Source organism: Armigeres subalbatus, chromosome 2, assembly GCF_024139115.2.
Source record: "Armigeres subalbatus isolate Guangzhou_Male chromosome 2, GZ_Asu_2, whole genome shotgun sequence".
In the NCBI taxonomy this organism is placed as follows: domain Eukaryota; kingdom Metazoa; phylum Arthropoda; class Insecta; order Diptera; family Culicidae; genus Armigeres; species Armigeres subalbatus.
The window spans coordinates 277,244,126-277,271,900 of record NC_085140.1 but is presented as its reverse complement, the minus strand read 5'-3'; the positions used below and the strand labels follow the sequence as shown (position 1 = coordinate 277,271,900).

Sequence of the window (27,775 nt, the reverse complement as noted above, 5' to 3'; positions counted from 1 at the left end):
GGTTTTGAACAAGCACATTGGATCACAAGCGTTTTAACATTTCATATTGATTGGGATTATGGCTTATGATGAATTTTTTCGTCAAATCCAATATCCAAAAGCTATTTGTATACCATGTGGACAACTTGGCGGGTAGAGGGGTAGGAAAAATGTCCATGGTTAACACAAATTAATGAAAAATTGCATGATCAGATGTGTACGCTGATGGAGGGAAGTACACATCTAAAAATGCTCGTCATCTGTCCACGTGGTATGAAAACAGCCCTTCGAAAAATAGATGCATCTAAGAAATAAACTAAAATAGAATAATTGATAATTGAGTAGCGTTTAGATTACAGATATGTTCCGATTTTATCACGGTCCGATTTTGTCACGCTCCGATTTTGTCACGCTCCGATTTTGTCAACAAAATTATTCCGTTTTTATCAACAAAAAAAATCATTTTTTAGAGATTGAGCCTTTAAAATAAACTAACTTGGGTTAGTTTTTGGTTAAATGTTGTATTTATAATATTTCAAGCACTAACGGTAATACGACCGTAACTAACAAGAGAGGATTCTTTTCAACGACTTCCCCTCATCGAAATAAAAGTGATAAGATGCGGTTTTTTTTTTCCTATTTCGTTTGTAGGCTCAGGCGTGTATAACACTTTACGGAGCCATATTTCTTTGTGATATATACAATCAATGTCATTTTTTTTAGTTAGTAAGAGAGGGATAGGAGCCAGCGTACTCGTGGTGACTCGAGGATGGACGAGGCTTAGGATTCGGAATCAAGGAATTTCGGCTGCTCATCCGGGCATTTGGCGTAAGGGACGATGTGGCGTGTCGTCGTGCTCGAGGATTGGTTCTACTGGGAGCGTCTTCCGGATGGCCTGAGTAACGGAGATCTACGGAAGATAGAGGCTGAGACAGTAAAAAAAAACTTTGACAGAAGAAAAAAATTAGATTTTGATGGCAGAATCACAAATGAAACTATAAATGGCCTGCATATAGACCGCATCACGATCCCCCAAAACACCTCGAATTTCCCTGAAGGGTTGTTTACCTCAGGCCACTAGGGTATCCAATAGTCGCTCTCTGGAGGCGTCATTTTCCGAGCAGAACCAAACTACGTGATCGATGTCATCATAACCGGCTCCGCACCTACATAAGTTGCTATCGACAAGGTTTATTCTGTACAGATGTGCGTTTAGTGAATAGTGATTGGACATAAGTCTCGACATCACGCGAATGAAGCCTCGACTTAAGTCCTCACCTCTGAACCACGCTCGCCCAGAAACTTTTGGAACTATGGAAAATAGCCACCGTCCGAGTTCATTGTGTGTCCAATTCCTTTGCCAACTTTGAAGAGTACTCTGACGGACTAATGGGAAAACTCGTTGCTCGAGAATTGTCTATCATAAACCTCACCTTCCTGTGCGCCCACCTTTGCCAGCGAGTCTGCCTTCTCATTGCCGTAGATTGAGCAGTGAGATGGGACCCAAACAAAGGTAATCTTGAATGATCTTTCGACCAAAACACGCATCTGCTCTCTTATGTTTGTAGGAAAGTAAGATGCGTGCTTAACAGGTTTCATCGACCGGAGTGCCTCGATAGAACTAAGACTATCCGAGAAGATGAAATAATGGTCTACGGGCTGATTTGAAATTATCCCCAAAGCGAAGTTAATTGCTGCCAGCTCTGCAACATAAACCGAACACGGTTCCTGAAGTTTTGGAAGGTGGTTGAAGTTACATTGAAAACACCGAAGCCAGTGGATCCGTTAATGCGAGAACCATCAGTGAAATATCTGTTGTTGCAATTGACATGTTCATATTTTTCAGAAAAAAGTGAGGAATAGATATTTGTCGAAGATTATCTGGTATTCCTTGAATAGCATGTTTCATGGACAGATCGTATACAATTGAGGAACTGTCGTTGGTGAAGTGAACTCGAGGGGATTATAACACGGAAGACAAAGATCTGATGATATGTAGTTGAGATAAACTCTCAGGAATCTTGAACGACAAGTTAGTTCAAGCATATTATCGAAGTTATCTAGAACAAGTGTGTTACTTGTTCCACATTTGATGAGTATTCTAAGCGAGAGCTCCCAGTAACGGTGCTTTAAAGGAGTGACTCCAGCAAGCACCTCCAGGCTCATGTTATGCGTTGAATGCATGCAGCCAAGGGCAATACGCAAACAACGATACTGAATTCGTTCCAATTTGATCAGGTGGCAATCAGCTGCTGAGAGGAAACAGAAGGAGCCATACTCTAAAACAGAGAGAATAGTCGTTCTATAGAGTTTGATGAGGTCTTCCGGGTGAGCACCCACCATGTTCCGGAGATAGAACGTAGAAAATTGATCCTTTTCCGGCATTTTTGTATCAAATACTCAATGTGGAGTTTCCAGGTACATTTGGAATCAAACACGACCCCAAGGTATTTAGAAGATAAAGATTGGTTGATGTCATCATTCAACAGCTTGAGTTTCAGTTGAGCAGGATACCGCTTCTTAGTAAACACAACCAACTGAGTTTTTGCGGTGAAAACTCGATCCCTAAATGTCTGGCCCAAACAGTCAGATTATCCAGGGTACTTTGCAATGGTCCTTGCAAGACAGCTGCACATGGACCTCGTAGAGAGACCACGGCATCATCTGCAAGTTGTCTGAGCGTGCATTGTCCTGCCAAACAATTGTCAATATCTTTGACATAGAAATTATAAAGCAAGGGACTTAAACATGAACCTTGGGGAAGGCCCATGTAACTAGTTCTGGAAGTTGTCAGAGTGCCGAGTGTGAAGTTCATTTGTTTTTCTGACAACAAATTGTACAAGAAATTATTCAAAATAATGGGTAATCCATTACTGTGCAGATTGTCTGACAGTACTTCTATGGAAACTGAATCAAACGCGCCCTTAATGTCCAAGAATACTGAAGCCAATTGCTCCTTGTGCGCAAAGGCCAGTTGTATATCTGAAGAAAGCAACGCTAGACAATCGTTTGTTCCTTTCCCTTTTCTAAATCCAAACTGAGTATTTGAAAGTAATGCATTTTCTTCGACCCAATGGTCGACTCTTGAAAGGATCATTTTCTCCAATAATTTTCTCATGCATGATAGCATGGCAATCGGTCGGTATGAATTGTGATTAGACGCTGGTTTCCCAGGCTTTTGAATAGCTATTACTTTGACCTGTCGCCATTCAGGTGGCACAATGTTGTACTCCATGAAACAGTTGTACAGGTCAAGTAATCGTCTTTTTGCGATATCTGGGAGGTTTTTCAGAAGATTGAATTTGATGTTATCGCATCCCGGAGCAGAGTTATTCGATGAAAGAAGAGACATAGAAAGTTCCAGCATTGTGAATGGTCCACCCAAAGAACCGGGATCAGTGACTGATTCTCGAAATAGCGGTTCTGCTGGTACGGAATCTGGGCAGACCTTTTTGCGAAGTTGAATATCCATCGATTGGAGTATTCTTCACTCTCATTGGTGGAAATGCGGTTACGCATGTTGCGAGCCGTTTTCAAGGTGTTGTCATTGAGGTTTCTCGTGATAGTCCTCGACAAAACGTCGCCAATGGCTACGTTTTTTGCCTTGAGAAGATTTTTGAGTTTTCTTTCGAGCCTCAAATACTCTTCAAAGCTCTGACCTTCCGTGTTTACGGAAGGCCTTGAAAACATCAGATTTCTCAGAATACAACTTAGTACATTCATCATCCCATCCAGGAGTGGCTGGTCTTCTGATGACAGATGTACTTGGAACGCGTCGTTTCTGAGCTTCTAGTGCACTTTTTTGAATCAACTCAGTAAGGAATCGATATTCATCCAAAGGGGGAAGAGTATCAGTTGATTCAATACCAATTTTTACCGCCGATGCAAATTTTTGCCAGTCAATGTTCTTCGTGAGATCGAAAGGAACATTAACTGGCTCAGATTGTTGATAGCCACTCTTAATTGTGGTGACTATCGGCATATGGTCACTACCATGGGGATCTTGAATTACCTTCCACGTGCAATCTAATGATAGTGAATTTGAACATAAAGACAGATCAATACGGCTTTATTGACCATTTGGTCCTATTCGAGTTACTTCACCAGTGTTCAAAATATTCAAATTGAAATCGTCACACAAATCATAGAAAATAGGCGCTCTATAATCGTCATATCTTTCGCCCCATCCAATACCATGTGCGTTCATATCACCCAATATCAATACTGGAGATGATAGGAGGGAGACTGCGCTCCAAAAATGTCGACGATTAATAGAGGCATTTGGAGAAATGTACACTGAAGCTATGCAAAGATCTTTATTCTCTACATTTATTTGGCAAGCGACGATCTCTAGGCCATTAACAGTCGGAATGGGAATTCTGTAGAAGGAGTAGCACTATTTGATCCCCAAAAGAACGCCACCATAATGATCATCCCGATCTTGGCGAATAATATTACAATCGTGGAAGTTGATTTCATCTTCAGAAGAAAGCCATGTTTCACAGAGTGCAAATATATCGCAATCGGAATTGCGAATCAAAAACTTGAACACGTCTAATTTATTTTTCAGACTATGACAGTTCCACTGCAGCACAGTGATTGTATCTTGCATGGCCGTATTATCCATCGAAAGATACAATTTCTGCAAGAAGGGCCATGAAACAGTCAATTGCTTCAGATAACTTTCTACTGTTGATATAAAGAGGTCAATGAGTGGCCTCAATGAATTCGGAATATTGAACAAATTCAGAAAACGGTCCACGAGGTCCTTAAAGGAGATCAATCCTCGCTTGGACGGAATATTTTTTCTGGAAGTGCGAATTGCATTTTTCTTTCATTGATTCTCTAACCGGATGTTTCTTGGAAACATCGGTTTTTAAACAATGGCGGACTGTCTTGCTGCAAACAGGCTCCAACGGAGCAGTGAAGACAGATTGCTTCGGGATTTTAAATAATCCCCCATTACCTTCAGATTTTGGCAAGCTTTTATGGATGACTTTTGTTCTCTTACGGCGCGATCCCGGGGAAGACGGTTGCTTCCTCTTTTCGGGCACGTGTACCTCCTAGAATCATCCATATCAGCTACGTCGGAGTCCAATTCATCAGTGGCAATAGAATCGTAGTAATCACTTACTCGAACGGCAGCTGAAATAGCAGCCGTGGCGGTGGTTGTGGCGGATGTGTCTTGCGACTTAACCATTTCCGCATACGACTGCTTGGAGCGTTGTACCAACGAGCGCTTCACTTTTTGGGTGCGCTTTTTGTACACCGGGCATTCTTGCAAACCATGGGAGGATCCATGCCACAATAAGCGCACTTTGTAGCTTGTTGTTGACAGGACTCCTCCTATGCTTTTCAAAACATTTGCCACAACGGGGCTTGTTGTCGCAAAACTCGGCAGTGTGCCCCAACTGTTTGCAGTTGGTACAATTGAACACCCTCGGCACAAAAAAGACGCACCGGAAATAACATATTTTCAATGTCTACATATTTTGGGAGAATCGAACCGGCGAACGTCACCCGAAGCGAGCCTGACTTAGACTACACTTTTTTACCATCTACCATGGCTGCTGAATGCAACTCTTTGCAATCCAGAATATCCACAGTAGATTGCAGGGCGTTCTTAATACGACCTTTTCCTGCAAGCACATCCTTGCAGGTCAGGCTCGCTGCGTTTATCACACCTTCGATTTCGACCTCCCGCGAGGGGACATAAACCAAATATTCAACATTGTAGGCCTTGTCTTTAGCGATTTCGTTTGCATCCTTGTATGTAGGTGCGGTTATGCGTAGTTTGTTCCGATTTACCTGATGGAAATCAGTTTTCGGAAAACGACGCGTCAAATCTCGCTTAATGCCGAGAAAATCTAGGCTTTTCACTTTCTGCCGAAAGTAAACAACCCAAGGCCCAGGAGAAGATGCATGGTAGAATCGTGTGCGACCACCATCTTTGGGAGGCCCACTGCCCTCCGCAGTCTCCGCCTCCATTATCACCTCGCAAGGTGTTGGAAGTATAGTTATTACAAGCTAAGAACTAATAACTATTAACTAATTAGAAAAAAACTAATAAAAAAAACTAATTCAAACTATTCTAATCAGACCCACTCTGTGGGAGAACAATACAACAATCTTTGCCACTTATCTGCGGCTGCTGCTGTAGGTAGCAGCAGTAACAATAGCCTGCTTCACTGGCGTCGCCAGAAGCAGCTACTTCACTCGCCGACAGTGATCGCCTTGGATCCGTAGGTAGGATACGCACCACACAATAGCACTCGCACTACCGAACACAATCCGCGATGAGACACAGCACACACGTCTGGCTCGTTCGAACTATCGGCACGGAATGATGCGGGTTTGTTTGCCCTTTATTACTTCAAGACCGAAGGATTGCATTGTTATGTAGCGTTCTGATATAGCTAAAAAATCGTTGAAATACTTTTTTGGATCTTCTAGGCCGTCCAAACTATTCTGGAGTACATATCCTCGATTGCATCAAGAAATATGTCTACAAAAAAATTGTCCAAAGCTGAGTTATATGCCTAAAAATATTTATGTGATCATAAGACATAAATAAATCACCTGCTTTGAGCGTGTATACAGCGACACACTAGGAGTTAACTTTCTCAAATCAGTATGGCGAAAGGCTTATTCCGATTTCACGGAAACTCACGAACAGTGTTGATAAAAACGGAACATATCTGTATAAGCTTCATTGTAGAGACCCTTTTTTCTGATATGTATGACATGCTAATTACAAATGTGTATTACCTGTCTAATCATTCTTAATATATTTCAATTTTATGAACACATTATAATTATTAAGACTTGTCTCATTCTACGAAATAACTTGAATTAAAATTAAAAGATACCGTTTCATTGAATAGCTGTCTTATATGTCATATTGAAAAGCATTATGATTCCCCAGATTAGTTTGTTTTTCAATTAAACCCACTATCACTTTAACCCTCTAAGACCCGGGACGAACGGATTTTTTTCAAATGGCTCGCATTCAGCACCTGATCGTCGGAATTCCTCGCGGTTTCGTTTGTGCTCAATGGGAATAGCTATATTTTTGCTCTAATACATTTTCAAATAAAAATTTTTGTTCAGGTCCGAGTTATTGCTAAAAATAAGTGTGCGCGGGAGTGTTTTTTCTATAAATCAAACATCTCTTCAATATTCTGGACGTGTTCATGCCCAAAATTTATCAAATCACCCATCAAACCAACCCAAAAAGATATTTGTAAATATTTTTAGTCGATTCCGATGTTTTCACCATTTGAGTAGGGCAGGATTGACTGAATTCAGGGCCGCATTCAGGGGTTACAATGGTAGAGTATGGGCTAAAAATTCAATTACAATGAAATTTGCATGAGCATGCGGCTGCACAAATTTTACATATCAGGAGTTTTAAATATTTAATTTTCAATTGAAATTGACCTTCTGAAATTTATATCAGGGCCGGATTTAGGGGTCGAAATGGGGGTGACCAGGGGCCATATCACCAATTGCAATGAAACTGGGCATGCGACTGCTCAAACTTCATGAAAACACATCAGGAGCTCAAAGAACTTTGATTGAATTTGAAATTGACCTTCTGTAATTTTGACCAGGGCCGGCTTCAGGGGTCCAAATGGGGAGAGCAAGGGCCATATCCCCAATTGCAATGAAACTGGGCATGCGACTGCTCAAACTTCATGAAAACACATCAGGAGCACAAAGAACTCTGTTTGAATTTGAAATTGACCTTCTGAAATTTTGACCAGGGCCGGATTCAGAGGTCTAAATGGGGAGAGCAAGGGCCATATCCCCAATTGCAATGAAACTGGGCATGCGACTGCTCAAACACCATGGAAACACATCAGGAGCTCAAAGAAATCTGTTTCAAATGGAAATTGATCTTCTGAAATTTCAACCAGGGCCGGATTTAGGAGTGAAAATGGGGAGGGCAGGGGCCATATCACCAATTGCAATGAAACAGGGCATGCGACTGCTCAAACTTCATGAAAACACATCAGGAGCTCAAAGAACTCTGTTTGAATTTGAAATTGACCTTCTGAAATTTTGACCAGGGCCGACTTCAGGGGTCCAAATGGGGAGAGCAAGGGCCATATCACCAAAAGCAATGGAACTGGGCATGCGACTGCTCAAACACCATGGAAACACATCAGGAGCTCAAAGAAATCTGTTTCAAATGGAAATTGATCCTCTGAAATTTCAACCAGGGCCGGATTTAGGAGTGAAAATGGGGAGGGCAGGGGCCATATCACCAATTGCAATGAAACAGGGCATGCGACTGCTCAAACTTCATGAAAACACATCAGGAGCTCAAAGAACTCTGTTTGAATTTGAGATTGACCTTCTGAAATTTTGACCAGGGCCGGATTCAGGGGTCCAAATGGGGAGAGCAAGGGCCATATCACCAAAAGCAATGAAACTGGGCATGCGACTGCTCAAACACCATGGAAACACATTAGGAGCTCAAAGAAATCTGTTTCAAATGGAAATTGATCTTCTGAAATTTCAACCAGGGCCGGATTTAGGAGTGAAAATGGGAGGGCAGGGCCATATCACCAATTGCAATGAAACAGGGCATGTGACTACTCAAACTTCATGAAAACACATCAGGAGCTCAAAGAACTCTGTTTGAATTTGAGATTGACCTTCTGAAATTTTGACCAGGGCCGACTTCAGGGGTCTAAATGGGGAGAGCAAGGGCCATATCACCAAAAGCAATGGAACTGGGCATGCGACTGCTCAAACACTATGGAAACACATTAGGAGCTCAAAGAAATCTGTTTCAAATGGAAATTGATCTTCTGAAATTTCAACCAGGGCCGGATTTAGGAGTGAAAATGGGGAGGGCAGGGGCCATATCACCAATTGCAATGAAACAGGGCATGCGACTGCTCAAACTTCATGAAAACACATCAGGAGCTCAAAGAACTCTGTTTGAATTTGAAATTGACCTTCTGAAATTTTGACCAGGGCCGGCTTCAGGGGTCTAAATGAGGAGAGCAAGGGTCATATCCCCAATTGCAATGAAACTGGGCATGCGACTGCTCAAACTTCATGAAAACACATCTGGAGCACAAAGAACTCTGTTTGAATTTGAAATTGACCTTCTGAAATTTTGACCAGGGCCGGATTCAGGGGTCCAAAAGAGAAGAGCAAGGGCCATGTCACCAAAAGCAATGAAACTGGGCATGCGACTGCTCAAACTTCATGGAAACACATCAGGAGCTCAAAGAAATCTGTTTCAAATGGAAATTGATCTTCTGAAATTTCAACCAGGGCCGGATTTAGGAGTGAAAATGGGAAGGCAGGGCCATCACCAATTGTAATGAAACAGGGCATGCAACTGCTCAAACTTCATGAAAAACATCAGGAGCACAAAGAATTCTGCTCGGACTTCAAATTGTCTTTCCGAAATTTTGACCAGGGCCGGCTTCAGGGGTCCAAATGGGAAGAGCCAAGGCCATATCACCAATAGAAAGAGAACTGGGCAGTGGGCATGCGGCTGCTCAAACTTCATGAAAACACATCATCATCTCAAAGAACTCTGTTTGAATTTGAAATTGACTTTCTGAAATATCAACCAGGGCCGGATTCAGGGGTGAAAACATGGAGAGCGGGCTGCTCAAACATCATGAAAACACATCAGGAGCTCAAAGTATTCTGATTGAACTTGAAACTGCTCTGATACAAATTTCAGGAATTTCTCCAGGAATTCCTCTAGAAGTTCCTCCGGGAATTCCTCCAGGAATTTCTCCGGAAGTTCCTCCAGGAATTCCTCCGAAAGTTCCTCCAGGAATTCCTCCGAGTTCCTCCAAGAATTCCTCCGGAAGTTCCTCCAGGAATTCCTCCGAAGTTCCTCCAGGAATTCCTCAGGAAGTTCCTCCGGGAATTCTTACGTAAGTTCCTCCGGGGATTCCTCCGAAGTTCCTCCAGGAATTCCTCCGGAAGTTCCTCCAGGAATTCCTCCGGAAGTTCCTCCAGGAATTCCTCCGGAAGTTCTTCCAGGAATTCCTCCGAAGTTCCTCCAGGAATTCCTCCGAAGTTCCTCCAGGAATTCCTCCGGAAGTTCCTCCAGGAATTCCTCCGGAAGTTCCTCCAGGAATTCCTCCGGAAGTTCCTCCAGGAATTCCTCCGGAAGTTCCTCCAGGAATTCCTCCGGAAGTTCCTCCAGGAATTCCTCCGGAAGTTCCTCCAGGAATTCCTCCGGAAGTTCCTCCAGGAATTCCTCCGGAAGTTCCTCCAGGAATTCCTCCGGAAGTTCCTCCAGGAATTCCTCCGGAAGTTCCTCCAGGAATTCCTCCGGAAGTTCCTCCAGGAATTCCTCCGGAAGTTCCTCCAGGAATTCCTCCGAAGTTCCTCCAGGAATTCCTCCGGAAGTTCCTCCAGGAATTCCTCCGGAAGTTCCTCCAGGAATTCCTCCGGAAGTTCCTCCAGGAATTCCTCCGGAAGTTCCTCCAGGAATTCTTCCGGAAGTTCCTCCAGGAATTCCTCCGGAAGTTCCTCCAGGAATTCCTCCGGAAGTTCCTCCAGAATCTCCTCCGGAAGTTCCTCCAGGAATTCCTCCGGAAGTTCCTCCAGGAATTCCTCCGGAAGTTCCTCCAGGAATTCCTCCGGAAGTTCCTCCAGGAATTCCTCCGGAAGTTCCTCCAGGAATTCCTCCGGAAGTTCCTCCAGGAATTCCTCCGGAAGTTCCACCAGGAATTCCTCCGGAAGTTCCACCAGGAATTTCGTCGGAAGTTCCTCCAGGAATTCCTCCGGAAGTACCTCCAGGAATTCCTCCGGAAGTTCCTCCAGAAAGTTCCTCCAGGAATTCCTCCGAAAGTTCCTCCAGGAATTTGTCCGGAAGTTCCTCCAGGAATTTCTCCGGAAGTTCCTCCAGGAATTTCTCCGGAAGTTCCTCCAGAGATTCCTCTGGAAGTTGCTCCAGGAATTCCTCTGGAAGTTGCTCCAGGAATTCCTCCGGAAGTTCCTCCAGGAATTCCCCCGGAAGTTCCTCCAGGAATTCGTCCGGAAGTTCCTCCAGGAATTTCTCCGGAAGTTCCTCCAGAGATTCCTCTGGAAGTTGCTCCAGGAATTTCTTCGGAAGTTCTTTAAAGAATTTTTCCAGAAGGTGCTCCAGGAAGTTCCACCAGGAATTCCTTCCTAAGTTCCACCAGGAATTCCTTCGGAAGTTCTACCAGTAATTCTTCTGGAAGTTCCACCAGGAATTCCTTCGGAAGTTTCTCCTGGCATTCCTCCAGAAGTTCATGCAGGAATTTCTGCAGAAGTTACTTCGCGAATTCAGGAATTCTTTCGGAACTTTCAGAGATCCTCCAGAAATTTTTGACTTCCGAAGGAATTCCTGGTGGAACTTCCGAAGGAATTCCTGGTGGAACTTCCGAAGGAATTCCTGGTGGAACTTAGGAAGGAATTCCTGGTGGAACTTCCTGGAGCACCTCCTGGAAAAATTCTTGAAAGAACTTCCGAAGAAATTCCTGGAGGAATTTCCGAAGGAATTCCTGAAGGAACTTCCGGAGGAATTCCTGGAGGAACTTCCAACGGAATTCCTGGAGGAACTCCCGGAGAAATTCCTGGTGGAACTTCCGGAGGAATTCCTGGAGGAACTTCCGGAGGAATTCCTGGAGCAACTTCCAGAGGAATCTCTGGAGGAACTTCCGGAGATATTCCTGGAGGAACTTCCGGAGAAATTCCTGGAGGAACTTCCGGACGAATTCCTGGAGGAACTTCCGGAGAAACTTCCGAAGGAATTCCTGAAGGAACTTCCGGGAAATTCCTGGAGGAACTTCGAGAGAAATTCTTATAGGAACATCCGGATGAATTTCTGGAGGAACTTCGGGAAGAATTCATGGCGGAACTTCCCGAGGGATTTATGAAGGAACTTCCGGAGGAATTCATGGAGGAATTCGTGGAGGAACTTCCGGATGAATTCCTGGAGGAACTTCTATAGGATTTCCTGGAGGAACTTCCGAATGAATTCCTGGAGGAATTTACGAATGAATTGCTGGAGGAATTTCCGAAGGAATTCCTGAAGGAACTTCCGGAGTAATTCCCGGTGGAACTTCGGCAGAAATTCTTTGAGGATTTTCCGGAGGATTTCTTGAAAGATCTTCCGGAGGAATTCCTGGAGGAACTTCCGGAGGAATTCCCGGAGGAACTTCTATAAGATTTCCTGGAGGAACTTCCAAATGAATTCCTGGAGGAATTTCCGAATGAATTCCTGGAAGGATTTCCGAAGGAATTTCCGGAACATTTCCTGAAAGAACTTCCGGAGGAATTGCTGGAGCACCTTCCGAAGGAATTCATGGAGGAACTTCCGGAGGAATTCCTGGAGGAACTTCCGGAGGAATTCCTGGAGGAGCTTTCGGAGGAATTCCTGGAGGAACTTCCGGAGAAATTCCTGGAGGAATTCCCGGAGGAACTTCTAGAGGAATTTCTGGAGCATTTTCCGGAGAAATTCCTGAAATTTGTATCAGAGCAGTTTCAAGTTCATTCAGAATACTTTGAGCTCCTGATGTGTTTTCATGATGTTTGAGCAGCCCGCTCTCCATGTTTTCACCCCTGAATCCGGCCCTGGTTGAAATTTCAGAAAGTCAATTTCAAATTCAAACAGAGTTCTTTGAGATGCTGATGTGTTTTCATGAAGTTTGAGCAGTCGCATGCCCACTGCCCAGTTTTATTTCTATTGGTGATATGGCCTTTGCTCTCCCCATTTGGACCCCTGAAGCCAGCCCTGGTCAAAATTTCGGAAAGACAATTTGAAGTTCGAGCAGAATTCTTTGAGTTCCTGATGTGTTTTCATGAAGTTTGAGCAGTCGCATGCCCTGTTTCATTGCAATTGGTGATGGCCCCTGCTTTCCCCATGTTCACTCCTAAATCCGGCCCTGGTTGAAATTTCAGAAGATCAATTTCCACTTGAAACAGATTTCTTTGAGCTCCTGATGTGTTTCCATGGTGTTTGAGCAGTCGCATGCCCAGTTCCATTGCTTTTGGTGATATGGCCCTTGCTCTCCCCATTTGGACCCCTGAAGCCGGCCCTGGTCAAAATTACAGAAGGTCAATTTCAAATTCAAACAGAGTTCTTTGTGCTCCTGATGTGTTTTCATGAAGTTTGAGCAGTCGCATGCCCAGTTTCATTGCAATTGGGGATATGGCCCCTGCCCTCCCCATTTTCACTCCTAAATCCGGCCCTGGTTGAAATTTCAGAAGATCAATTTCCATTTGAAACAGATTTCTTTGAGCTCCTGATGTGTTTCCATGGTGTTTGAGCAGTCGCATGCCCAGTTTCATTGCTTTTGGTGACATGGCCCTTGCTGTTCCCTTTTGGACCCCTGAATCCGGCCCTGGTCAAAATTTCAGAAGGTCAATTTCAAATTCAAACAGAGTTCTTTGTGCTCCTGATGTGTTTTCATGAAGTTTGAGCAGTCGCATGCCCAGTTTCATTGCAATTGGGGATATGGCCCTTGCTCTCCCCATTTAGACCTCTGAATCCGGCCCTGGTCAAAATTACAGAAGGTCAATTTCAAATTCAATCAAAGTTATTTGAGCTGCTGATGTGTTTTCATGAAGTTTGAGCAGTCGCATGCCCAGTTTCATTGCAATTGGTGATATGGCCCCTGGTCACCCCCATTTCGACCCCTAAATCCGGCCCTGATATAAATTTCAGAAGGTCAATTTCAATTGAAAATTAAATATTTAAAACTCCTGATATGTAAAATTTGTGCAGCCGCATGCTCATGCGAATTTCATTGTAATTGAATTTTTAGCCCATACTCTACCATTGTAACCCCTGAATGCGGCCCTGAATTCAGTCAATCCTGCCCTACTCAAATGGTGAAAACATCGGAATCGACTAAAATATTTACAAATATCTTTTGGGTTGGTTTGATGGGTGATTTGATAAATTTTGGGCATGAACACGTCCAGAATATTGAAGAGATGTTTGAATTATAGAAAAAACACCCCCGCGCACACTTATTTTTAGCAATAACTCGGACTTGAACAAAAGATTTTATTTGAAAATGTATTAGAGCAAAAATATAGCTATTCCCATTGAGCACAAACGAAATCGCGAGGAATTCCGACGATCAGGTGCTGAATGCGAGCCATTTGAAAAAAATCCGTTCGTCCCGGGTCTTAGAGGGTTAAGTGTAGTTTGAGCTTAATTCGATAAATTAGATTTCAAGACAAAATTTTCAAGACGACTTATCTGCTTTTGTAAACAAAGATGCAAACGACGATTTGACGAATCTGATAGCTCTCCCACGTAAATTAACACAATCAATAGGTACACCCAAAAAACAGATCTTACAATTATTGTATAAAAACGTGGCATATACAAATATGTAAGCTCTTTATACAGAAATTGTATTAAAATAATACAAATCTATATAATTTCAATACAACGATTGTAATAAAATATTTTCAAAAATTGTATATGCCCAATTATTATACAGTTTCTGTAAGGTTCTTATGCAGAACTGTATTAAAATCTGCCATCCGCTGGTTGGGTGTAGGTGAAGGTTTCCGCTACCTGTTGATGGTGTTGGTTTGCGTGGGAGAGCTATCAGATTCGTCAAATCGTCGTTTGCATCTTTGTTTACAAAAGCAGATAAGTCGTTTTTAAAATTTTGTCTTGATTTAGCTTAGAAGCAGATAGACGAAACATATGGGAAACACGGTTGAAGATAGATCGTTCTTATTGGATGTGTCATTTCAGGTCAGGTTTTTTCTCAAAATATTTAACTTTGATACGGGAAGCACGAACAATTATCAACTCGTCATAATTTACATTATTCAATGCTTAACTTTTTTTTTACAACAAATATAATTTTGAAAAAGTATCACCGACGCGTGCTTACTCGTAATTTTAATGCTGATATACAACGACAGCTATATCAAACAACTGAAAACCGAAATACACCGCTCGGTGCACAGGTTGAAGAATTGATCACGCGGCGCCTCTGAGTGATTGTTTTTATTATCTTCCTTAATGAACGAGAAACGCATCATCACTGCTAGGTGGATTAATCTGAATCTTTTAATGCCGCATGGCAATTGAAATAAATAATTACTTTTTTTAAATGGGCAGTTCTCATTCATTCTTCACCATTATTAGCCTGGTTTTCAAGAGTGTTCACAACCGAATTACAACATTGAAATGTCCAAAAAATTTCAAATTTTCCTAATTGTTAATAAAAATTTCAAATCGACGAAATCAACCTTATTGCTTTGTTAGTAGTAAGGTTGATCGTCTAGCTTTCTACTGATATAAAAATGTCGGCATAATTTCAACTTAGTGCAAAAATTATGGACCAAAAACAAAAGGATGCCCATAACCGAACCTCTGCCAGTACTAAATTCGTCTTATGAGAGGTTCAATTTAATATTCATTTTGCAACCTATACGTACGTATAACAAGTTTGAAATGATGTTTATTTATTTAAAAATTATTCCATAATACGCTTATTTCATGTCTCAAAATTGAATGTAAATGTACGTGTAAAAGATCCTTTGGCTGCCAGCAATTTATTGTCAGACAAACATTCAAAACGGTAGGTTTTATCCTGAATATTGCAAATTTATGAATAACTGCCAAGTTAAAAATGCAAGAATTTGAAAATGACGAAATATGCCTAAAATATATAGCTTGACGATTGAACAGACATAATGAATGACAATCAATCACAAGTGTGATCATTTGATGCAGCATCCATTCGGATTTCTACCAAATGAATTTCATTGCATTTCAATAGATGTTCCAACCCGAGCAGACGTCTTACTGCTCAATACTGCCATTGTTGCCGTTTGCTTTCCCTATAGTGTTTCCCAACAAAGCTTTCCCCACCATCAACCGTGTTTGGTACATGGTAGGTACAAGACATGAAAGTTTAATAGCTCTGAAATATCAATGAAATTCGAGTCAAAGCAAAGTTTCCCCCCTTCTGCAGTCGGTACTTGATGCTTGTGAAACCCCGGAAGATCTGTTTGTTGCATCGGAACTGAGGGTACCGGGGTGTGAAATCAGCTAGTACCGACTTTTCTCACTCTCGTCTCTCGAGTCTCAACAGAAATCCTGCAAAGAGGACGCACTCCGTAAGACGAAGAAAAATTGATACCTACCGATATGTTGAACAACAAACGTAGCAAAACAGCAATACCCGGTATGTATCGACGACTGAAAAGCCATCAGAGCATGGAAACCATGTTGGTTGATGGTAGCTCCGACCTAACATGTATAACGGAAATGTTGCCAACTCGTGTCGGTAGACAGACCCATTGTCGAGTCAAAGCTACACAACAATGTCGGTAGCCCATCTTATCCTGGAATAGTGGTCGTTGATGTTCAATGCGGCATGTTATGGAACTACGTACTCTAAGGAGACTGTTCGTTTGTTCGTTGTAAGCAAAAATAATAAACGAAAATACATTTGTAAGAATGTCAACAAGCTTGCTCAACCCATTCTCTATCCTTTCACTTTTGTGGAGCGATGACCCGTTTTCTTCTGTTGGAGTTCACAGCAAAAATTGAGTAAATTATCTTTCCATTTGCCTTCGGGCTTATCAGAGGTGAAAACTATACTTTGCTTTTCCAATCGGCTGTATGGAATCTAATAGACAAAATGTTACCTTTTTTATGATGAGATTATATCAAATGTCGAGCTGCTCATGGATCGCCATGATAATTCAAGCCCTCTGTCGTTTGTTGATTGATCAGAATTGATTTCCAAACTGGGTGCTCAAGCTTTACAAGTAATAGCATGAGATTTGAAAAAAATAAACACACCGTATAAAAAATACCGTAGGTATCGACTAATTTCATTCGTTAACATAAGTAACTTGCCACTGGGTGCAAAATGGTTTCAAAAAATAATCAAACGCCGTAAAATTGTTTCACGAATACATAGTGGGAAAAGAACTTGGAAAATAAAATAGTATAGAAATATATAGGAAATAGTATAGAGTCGATTTAGACTTATTGCGAAGCCCGCTGCTGCCATTACATTACGCATTGGTTTGTTTTTTGTTGCTCTTGTGCGTTTGAATGGCTGGTACGAATTTCAACTAAGTATGTATTACAAAGTCTTTGTACGAACAGATGGAGACGCATGGTGGTGCATTTTTTCTCTAAAAATATCACTATTTTCTTCTTCTGCGCTTATTTCATCTTATATTTTTTAAAGAATGGTTCCTAACCAAATATCGTAAGAGCACCTCCACAGGAGTCCTCATCGCTATTCTTATTATAGCGCTCCTTCCGGAGTGCTATTTTAGGATAGCGTCCCATCTTCCCACCGGTTGTTTCTCTTTTAGGTAGAGCGACTTCATAAGCACAATGAATTCTCACCGGGCGTTGTTGAATGTAGTCATCTTCTTCTTCAATGACTCTACATTCCAACTGGAACTGGGCTAGCTGCTCATTCCAGTATTCTATTAGCATTAATCAGTTATTAATTGAAAGTTTTTCTATGCCCGCCATTGCATGAGTATGTATTTTGTGTGACAAGCACAATGGATACACTATGCGCAGGGAGCCCACTCGAAAACATGCTTGACCGAATCGAAGATAGAACGCTTCGCAACCCTATGACGCTTCTGCTCGCGAGCCAAACTGGCGACCCATCATAGTCAAATCATATCACATGTTAAATATATCACACTACACTGTTTTCATTTTTTTCAGTTATTTAATTATTAAATTTCCTGAAGTTCCCGCCAGTTTTCCTACAGGAATCTCTTTTCCAAATTGTACAGGAATGCTCCCACAATTTTTTTTTCTGAAGGATGTCCCGAAGTCCCGAATTTGTAACAACATCCGGAACAATCCGGCGAATTCTCTTGAAAAAACTTACAAAGTTTTTAAATGAAACCACAGAAGAGATTATAAGGCAATCCCAATAAAAAAATCCCGAAAGATTCTGGCAGAAATCCTCCACAAGAGTCCTATTTTACTTCTTCTTCGCGGAGTTCAACTGGGGCACGTGATCCAAATCTTATATATAAAAATGAAATGGTCTGTGTTCGTATCCGCATAACTCGAAAAAGGCTGGATGGATTTTTTTCATTTCTTCAGCAGAAACATTCGTTATAGTTTTCGACGGGTTTATATGATATTTCCTAATGCGAAAATCACGAGTAAAGTTGAGCAAATCGTGAAAAACTAAAATTGTGATTCCTATGCGAACTTTGTATGGGCAGTTCGGAATGCACATTCTCGCCTACTATGCAGGACAACGTCTACCGGGTCGACTAGTAATTGAATATTTTCCTTGCTAGGGACACGGCAGGTATTTCCGTCCATCGTCATAGGGGCTAAAACCAACGAAAGCAACGTACATTTGCTAACTCCACTAAAGCAGAACGTTTCTCCTTAGCTTACGATTTGGTACGTATGAGTTTTACAAAAAAGCGTCTCTTTTATTGGTTTTCGAGACTATGACAAACAGACGAAAATACCTGCCGTGTCCCTATTTATTTATACTCGCCGAAATTGTTCTGAAAATAGAGGGTCCCGTGGCGTAGTTGGCTACATGTTCGCCTTTCAAGGAGACGGTCATAGGATGGATTCCCAGGCTCTCCACCAAACCCTTGTCAGTCGCCGAAGGTGCAGCCCAAACGGTGGCGTTTTGTGGTACGCGTCTTACCGACACGGCTGCCCGATGCCGACTGACAAATTCTAGACCAACATTTAAAAAGGGCGTAACAGCCAAAATTTATTCCTTCTGATTCTACGTCCACATATATAGCTATATACGTAGACGAAGAATCAGAAGGAATAAATTTTGGCTGTTACGCCCTTCTCAAATGTTAGTCTAGAATTGTTCTTCTCGGAGGCATTAGCAATCCAGTATGGGCCGCTAAATTTTGAAACTCACGGCTTTTGAGTTCGTATTCTACATTCCCGTTAGATACGATGCGAAAGTGAGGCCCTATAAAGGGCCCAGATGGGGACTCCCGTGGAGGTGCTCTGAAAATACGTAAGGGCCTCTATTTATAAGGTGTTGAATTTTTACGCATTGAAAACCATTATAAACTTGTTAAATAATTATCACAATCAACATCTCCTGAATCGAAATCCGTCTACCGTGGACGGTTTTTAGAGATCGAAATACATACGGCTATTAATTGCATATTATTCGGCAACTCGGCCGTACGAAAACCATTTTTTTGTTAAATATCTTGGCTGTGCATATGCACAGCATATGTTTCGAAATGGACAAATTGATATGAAATTTGCGAAAAAGAATCCACGTGTCTTGGAGGGACTCGAACCCTCAACCTCCTACTCTCTAGATAGGCGTGATAACCCCTACACAACAAGACCACTTAAAGGTCACGTTTGCGGAGAAGCCATCAGAATCCAGTACCAACCTCCACCGCGGTTAGCTCTCTTTTTTGCAAATTGAATATCTTTCGGATGCTTGATTTGCCCAATCTCAACATGTGCTTTACTGTTGTATATCCACAGCCAAGCGAGTGCACATTGTTTATTAAACGAGAGGATCGCACTCCATGCCCCCCAGCAACGGACTGGGCGGGACGGTATAGAATGCGAATTCAATCGCACTCTGCTGTGCCAGAGGCTTGCTTGGCTAAAGCATTTGATGAGTTTGATTGCCTTTACGTAAACGGTCGCGTGTACTCAGACGACTAATGACGGTGAAAGACCGACACTTGATTACAATTAATTGCATATTATTCGGCAACTCGGCCGTACGAAAACCATTTTTTGTTAAATATCTTGGCTGTGCATATGCACAGCATATGTTTCGAAATGGACAAATTGATATGAAATTTGCGAAAAAGATATACAACAGTAAAGCAAATGTGGAGATTGGACAAATCAAGCATCCGAAAGATATTCAATTTGCAAAAAAGAGAGCTAACTGCGGTGGAGGTTGATACTCGGATTCTGATGGCTTCTCCGCAAACGTGACCTTTAAGTGGTATTGTTGTGTAGGGGTTATCGCGCCTATCTAGAGAATAGGAGGTTGAGGGTTCAAGTTCCTCCAAGACACGTGAATTCTTTCATATCAATTTGTCCATTACGAAACATGGGCTGTGCATATGCACAGCCAAGATATTTAACAAAAAAAAGATTTTCGTAGGGATTAGTTGCCGAATAATATGCAATTAATTGTAATCAAGTGTCGGTCTTTCACCGTCATTAGTCGTCTGAGTACACGCGACCGTTTACGTAAAGGCAATCAAACTCATCAAATGCTTTAGCCAAGCAAGCCTTTGGCACAGCAGAGTGCGATTGAATTCGCATTCTATACCGTCCCGCCCAGTCCGTTGCTGGGGGCATGGAGTGCGATCCTCTCGTTTAATAAACAATGTGCACTCGCTTGGCTGTGGATATACAACAGTAAAGCAAATGTGGAGATTGGGCAAATCAAGCATCCGAAAGATATTCAATTTGCAAAAAAGAGAGCTAACCGCGGTGGAGGTTGGTACTCGGATTCTGATGGCTTCTCCGCAAACGTGACCTTTAAGTGGTCTTGTTGTGTAGGGGTTATCACGCCTATCTAGAGAGTAGGAGGTTGAGGGTTCGAGTCCCTCCAAGACACGTGGATTCTTTTTCGCAAATTTCATATCAATTTGTCCATTTCGAAACATATGCTGTGCATATGCACAGCCAAGATATTTAACAAAAAAATACTTACGGCTAATTTTTGACTGCGTAATACGCATAATGTGCTCCACGCCGTCTCGTACCTGCCGGATTACCATCTTTCAAGGGTTGTTGTACGGCATTCTTGCAACATGCCCTGCCCATCGTACCCTTCCGACTTTAGCTATCGTCTGGATACTGGGTTCGCCGTAGAGCTGGGCGAGCTCGTGGTTTATTTTTGATCGACACACACTGCCATCTTGCACACCACCAAAGATGGTTCTAAGTACCCGCCTCTCGAATACTCCGAGTGCTTGCAAGTCCTCCTCGAGCATTGTCCATGTTTCATGTCCGTAGAGGACAACCGGTCTTATCAGCGTCTTGTTCATGACACATTTGGTGCGGTGGTGGATCTTTTTTGACCGCAGTTTCTTCTAGAGCCCGTAGTAGGCCCGACTTCCACAGATGATGCGTCTTCGTATTTCACGACTAACATTGTTATCATCCGTTAGCAAGGATCCGAGGTAGACGAATTCCTCGACCATCTCGAAGGTATCCCCGTCTATCGTAGCACTGCTTCCCAGACGGGCCATGTCGCGCTCGGTTCCGCCCACAAGCATGTACCTTGTCTTTGAGGTGAATGCGTCAGTCAAAGTCCAACTTTTGTTGCTTCATGTTTCAGGCGGGTGTACAGTTCTGCCACCTTTGCGAATTTTCGGCCGACAATGTCCATAATTGTAGGCTTTGCTGACGATATTGTCATCTTAGTGAAGGGGAAATTCGACAATATCATTTCTGAAAGAATGCAATGGGCTCTAAATTTTACCCAATCGTGGTGTATTCAGGAAGGCCTTAGCATTAATCCGTCAAAAATTGTAATTGTACCATTCACTACTGCATTCTTTCATTGCGAAAGGTGTGCCAAGAAAACTCCTTTAATCCGTACTGTGTTCCAGGACACTGTGGCATTGGAGGTAATGAAAAGGTGGACGAGTTTACGAGACGAGGTTCAAATACACAGTTCATTGGCTCAGAACCTTTCTGTGGTATATCATACTGTACCATAAAAATGGAATTGAAGTCCTGGGAAGCACAAAGGTTGATGACCAACTGGTTGGTTGCCGAAAAGTGTGCTCAATCAAAGAGATTTATAATTCCCAATGTCAAAGTAACCGAAAAGCTCTTGGAGCTCATCAAGAGTGCTCTTTGCACATTTACTGGCCTAATAACCGGACACTGCCCGAGCAGATATCACTTGAAAAATATTGGCCAGATTCAGAATGATATCTGTCGTTTCTGTAACATGGAACGTGAAACCTCGGAACATCTGCTTTGCAGTTGTGATGTATTGTACAAGGGTAGATCTAAATTTCTAAATAGTGGCTTTATGCAACCAGGAGATATTTGGACTGCAAATCCTGGAAAGGTAGTGGGTTTTATTAACTCAATTATACCGGACTGGGAAAATACGCGTCTTAGGTTGTTTACTTGACAAATGGTGATCAACCTAAAAGATGCGAATAGTTAATAGTAATCAGGGGTATACCACAAAAGTTCAACTCAATGGACGCAGTGGTTCTACGCCCCAACAAAAAAAAATGTCCATGTCATCCGCGAAACAAATAAATTGACTGGATCTGTTGAAAATCGTACCCCGGCTGTTACACCCGGCTCTCCGCATGACACCTTCTAGCGCAATGTTGAACAACAGGCACGAAAGTCCATCACCTTGTCTTAGTCCCCAGCGCAATTCGAACGAACTGGAGTGTTCGCCCGAAATCTTCACACAGTTTTGCACACCATCCACCGTTGCTTTGATCAGTCTGGTAAGCTTCCCAGGGAAGCTGTTCTCGTCCATAATTTTCCATAGCTCTACGCGGTCTGTACTGTCGTATGCCGCCTTGAAATCAACGAACAGATGATGCGTTGGGACCTGGTATTCACGGCATTTTTGAAGGATTTGCCGTACAGTAAAGATCTGGTCCGTTGTCGAGCGGCCGTCAACGAAGCCGGCTTGATAACTTCCCACGAACTCATTCACTAATGGTGACAGACGACGGAAGATGATCTGGGATATCACTTTGTAGGCGGCATTAAGGATGGTGATCGCTCGAAAGTTCTCATACTCCAGCTTGTCGCCTTTCTTGTAGATGGGGCATATAACCCCTTCCTTCCACTCCTCCGGTAGCCCAGATTCTGTTCAGTTTCCCAGATTCTGACTATCAGTTTGTGCAGGCAAGTGGCTAGCTTTTCCGGGCCCATCTTGATGAGCTCAGCTCCGATACCATCTTTACCAGCTGCTTTATTGGTCTTTAGCTGTTGGATGGCATCCTTAACTTCCCTCAAGGTGGGGGCTGGTTGGCTTCCATCGTCCGTTAAACTGACGTAGTCATCTCCTCCGCTGCCTTGACTTTCACTTCCTGTACTCTCAGCGCCATTCAAATGTTCCTCGTAGTGCTGCTTCCACCTTTCGATCACCACACGTTCGTCCGTCAAGATGCTCCCATCCTTATCCCGGCACATTTCGGCTCGCGGCACGAAGCCTTTGTGGGATGCGTTGAGCTTCTGGTAGAACTTGCGTGTTTCTTGAGAACGGCACAGCTGTTCCATCTCCTCGCACTCCGCTTCTTCCAGGCGGCGTTTCTTCTCCTGAAAAAGGCGGGTCTGCTGTCTCCGCTTCCGTCTATAATGTTCCACGTTCTGCCGGGTACCTTGCTGCAGCGCGACCATCCGCGCTGCGTCCTTCTTCTCCAGAATCTGTCTGCACTCTTCGTCGAACCAATCGCACCGTCGACTTCGTCCCATATACCCGGCGTTGTTCTCCGCTGCGTCGTTAATGGCTGCTTTGACTGTATTCCGGCAGTCCTCAAGAGGGGCCCCATCGATCTCACCGTCTTCCGGCAACGCTGCCTCGAGATGCTGCGCGTATACTGTGGCGACATCAAGTTGCTTCAGTCGCTTCAGTCACACGTAATTGTAATCACTTGTGATAAAACTGTGCAGTTTCTGTGAGTTCGGACATAAATTTTAACTTTACAAGAAGGATGTGGATGCATAAATAACGTGGTACTAGGGTAACGGTACCAAAACCAAAAAATATTTTTTTAAATCGATAATTTTGCGATATTTACAGTTTTTAGATCTTAGCTAATACCCGAGTAGACGAAAATAGCTCAATGATATCAAATGTTGATAAGATAGCAAAATGAGATATGGACATCATTGATATAAAAGATAAAAGATCAGACGACAATATCAATATTTTGAACTAAAATATCATGAGGATATCAAGACATGTTATTTGTAATAAGTGATCGATATCAAGTGCCATTAGTTTGTTCTTATCCATAGCATATCTTGATCAGGCCTGGGATTTGTCACCTTCATACAGAAAAACCATGCGACAAAACCAAAGAGAAAACAGTCACCTCAAACTGGACAACACAACCTAACCAACGTAGCTCGATACAGCGTACTACTGGTCTCTCGCTCCGACAAGACATTTTGAATCTTGTCACATACTTATTTTGTTACGATATATTTGTCGTGTGACGATTTCCATCACGACTAAGGTTTTGCACAACCAGACGGATTAGAATAGTTGTCATGGTTATTGACAAAAAAGTTCGTCATGTCACCTTCGAATTTTGTCGCGACAAAAATTGTTGTCGTTGTCAGCAAAATGTTGTCATTATGAATTGATGACAAAATGTGGGGAAACCACTGAAATGGTGTGGTTTCTGGATTTTACAGCAGTTGAAGCCGAGCTCATTATAAAAACGGCTAATATGTACGGCATAATAATGTGTCGAATTTTGGTGATTTTAGTCCAGTTCCTCCTGTTTTACCAAAATGCGTCATTTAATTGCATATCTAAAATGTATGTTTAAAAATCACAAATGGTTTGAAATCATCTATATCCGGAAATCTTTTAAGCGGGCCGTTAACACTCGAGCACACAAGCTGTTGTATTTTGAACAACATAAACCAAAAAACATAAACCATAGTACAAAGCATGAACAATCCCGCATGAGCGTTTCATGACCGTACACTTATTACGTAAGCACTTATGGGGGGAGTACTCTCATTTTCTTCCTCTCCATATAAATAAAAAATAATGTGTAAGAAAAAAATTTTACATAAGGAGGGGGTTTTCAAAAACACAGAAAAATGCACCGTAATAAGTATACGGCCCCACTACAGCGCGTGCCTAGCGATTAAAATTTAATACTCCGCCCAAGTTAACGTGCAGTAATTCCAATCAATCAAAAATGTATCGAATTTTCCTTAATTGGTCCTTATGTAGGATATATGCTTAAATAAAATTCCGTATTTCTCTTATACATAGAATATTGCAGTCAAATAACCGTCTATCAGGCAATGAATTATTGGTAGTGGCTGATTTCCTACCCGCCGCTTCCACATCCAGGCGCTATATCGTATATGCGCCAACAGCCAGCATGAGTTAACCGCCAGAAATTCGTATGGTGAAAGGCATCTAACGCGGGTTTTCTCAAAATTAGGATCTTTTCATGAATAACTAGTTGGTACTGGTTATGTAGGAAGGTGTCCGCTACTACGCCTACCAAATATTTTTTCGATAAAGGTGCTGAATTTTGAAGAAATCGAGCCTTAAATGCCTTTTGCCATACTGATTTCTGAAAGTTAACTCCTAGTGTGCCGCTGTAAGCACCCTCAAAGCAGGCGATTCATTGCTACAAACGGTGTACCGGTCAAAATCCACTCAAGTCGATACTTACGCGAACGATTGTACTGCGTAAGTCAAAACCGCGTAAATCACAAAAACCGCGTAAAAACGACTTCATCAAAAATTGCTGTTTCGTATGCTCCGATTTTTTTTTCAAAACCACGTGAACAAAATCGGTTAAAAAAACGCATTAATCCAAAACCCGTGCTTATAAAGTGCTCTTTTCGGTATGATATTTCAAATTTGTCCGCTGCTATTGCTTCTCCACGCAGAGGGACAACCAGAAGATGCGACATAACTTACTTTCGGGACCAATGTTGTGTCGTGTACAGAGCCAAAAGTGTATGCGTTGTCACACTTTTGTCGCAGATGTGTGCTCTAACAAGACATACAACAAAAGCAAATTGTCGCGGTTGGAAAAAGTTGTCATCTGGTCGTGGGGATCCAGTCGTGCGACGGAAAACTGGAAGTTGACAAGTTTTTCTTGACTGACCATGTTTTTATGTATCTTGTCAGGTGTCACTGACAAACGCGACAATTCCCAGGCCTGATCTTGATATTGAAATGATGTTTCGGTGCAAATTTTTGATATTGTTGTCTGTTCTTTTATCTCTTATATCAATCAAGTCCATATCATGTTTTGTTATTCTGTTTATGGCTTCTGCCCGGGTAGACATACTAATAAATTTGGTATCAAAAATGAGGTTAATGTTAACATCAACAACTACCAAAAATGGCTTGCCATGGCTCCTTATAGTGGTGGTAAAATTAATTTTGGTTCCCATAGTGGTGCTATCCACCGATTTCTTATGAGACTAGCCCCTATTGGTACGGTTGCTCCACTATTTATAGGTACAAGAGAGTAAATTTTATTAAGGAAAATCATTGTTTTTAATAATTTTTCAAGAGAAATCTTAGGGAAGGTTAAATATACCAGCATTAACAGCACGGCGCATCAACTTAAACCATCGTTAAGTGTATAATTATGAAAAATCTCACCATAACCCCACTACCTCCACTATTGGTGCTACCTCTACTAAGGGTACGGCCACCCTACTTATATTAAATAGTGTAAAATCCTACAATTTATAAATAGCTCGGGATCAGATCAGCAACGTTACAGATTTTGAACTGCAACACATTGTCATTCACAACAGCGACGGGATTGCGTGAGTGATTCAGGGCCATTCCGGGAAGTCAATATTAGTATCACTGCAATTAATTAAAATAGCATTTTGACTTTATCTGGTAACTAGTCATGCCCTAAAATTACGTATCCAAAGTGTATTTAAATGAATGGTCTCCTAAACTAAAATAAATCATACATGCAAAATTGCCTGGAACAACAATTGCAACAACACCACCTACCATAAAATTAATTGCAAGAGATTTGAAAATCAATTAAATCATTGTATGTATCTCTTTCTCATCGCCATGCTTTTCTCTGGACCCTTTTCAGTACGATCGGTATCCCAACCATGATATACGACCGACAGAGCTACTGATACCGTCGTCCGGTATGGGCCACCTCGGGGGTATCACCGCCATGCACGGGGGCAGTGCAACGTCGACGCCGGTGGTAAATCAATTACATCCGAATATTAATCAGTCCACGGACCCCACGGCGGCCCTCACGCTGGGAGCGTACTATTCGTCCGGGCCGGTGCCGACCGGAAGCACCGGGCTGGGCGGCGTTGCCCCGAACGGTGGCCCAACGATAGCACTGTACGGAAGTAGCCATCATCACCATCAGTCAAGTGGACTGGTGCCCAACGGAGGAGCACCCGGAATCGGCCTCATCGCAACCTCCAGCGGCAGCCCTCAAGGGGTCAATCCGAACGATTACGATATCAATGTACATACAATCAAAAATATGCTGATGACTACTCGGGTGCCGGAGAGTTGCGTTTAGATAGCTGACGATGTTGAATGAATAATTTCTGATACGCGGAATATGTTTGCACTATGCACGGGGGGATGCCCTCCCTCTATGCGGGTTTCGAGTGTACATGTACAGACGGTATGTTATTGCAATGTTGTGTTGCATGTTAGAGTGCAGAATCTAATATTCGGTAAAGTGGATTAAGGGAAGAGATCTCTTAATAGTATATAGGATAAAAAAAAATATTGTAAAAATGGTGACGGTCAATTCTAATAAACAAAAGTAAAAAGATAGGTGCTAGTCGCCATTTTATTTTGAAGATTGCAAATATAATTTTAATTGGAGTTTTGTTAAACTTAGTCGTTAGTTAACTCAGTGATTGAAGGCATTGGACTGACCAATCTGCAGACGGTGATTTTAATTCTTGGCCGACGACCTATACGGATTTTTTTTAATTCAAAAATTTTGTGTATTAACTCCGTGTATTGTGTATTAACACTTATTCCCAAGTGTTATTTTTCTTTACTGTTTTATTTTGTTTTTATAACGGATTTATTACATAAATGCTACTCGTATC

The 27,775-nt window shown here is 42.3% G+C and overlaps 1 protein-coding gene across 1 annotated transcript in view; it reads left to right on the top strand.

The window, feature by feature from the left end:
* The window catches only part of LOC134212290 (neural cell adhesion molecule 1-like), a 1,103,894-nt gene extending 1,076,341 nt beyond the window's left edge, over window positions 1–27,553 (top strand). Inside the window, exon 18 of the mRNA XM_062690003.1 lies at window positions 26,776–27,553. Coding sequence (XP_062545987.1) covers window positions 26,776–27,228 — 453 coding nt within the window. The 3' untranslated portion in view covers window positions 27,229–27,553. The remainder of the gene's footprint in view (window positions 1–26,775) is intronic.
* Window positions 27,554–27,775: the final 222 nt, after the last annotated feature.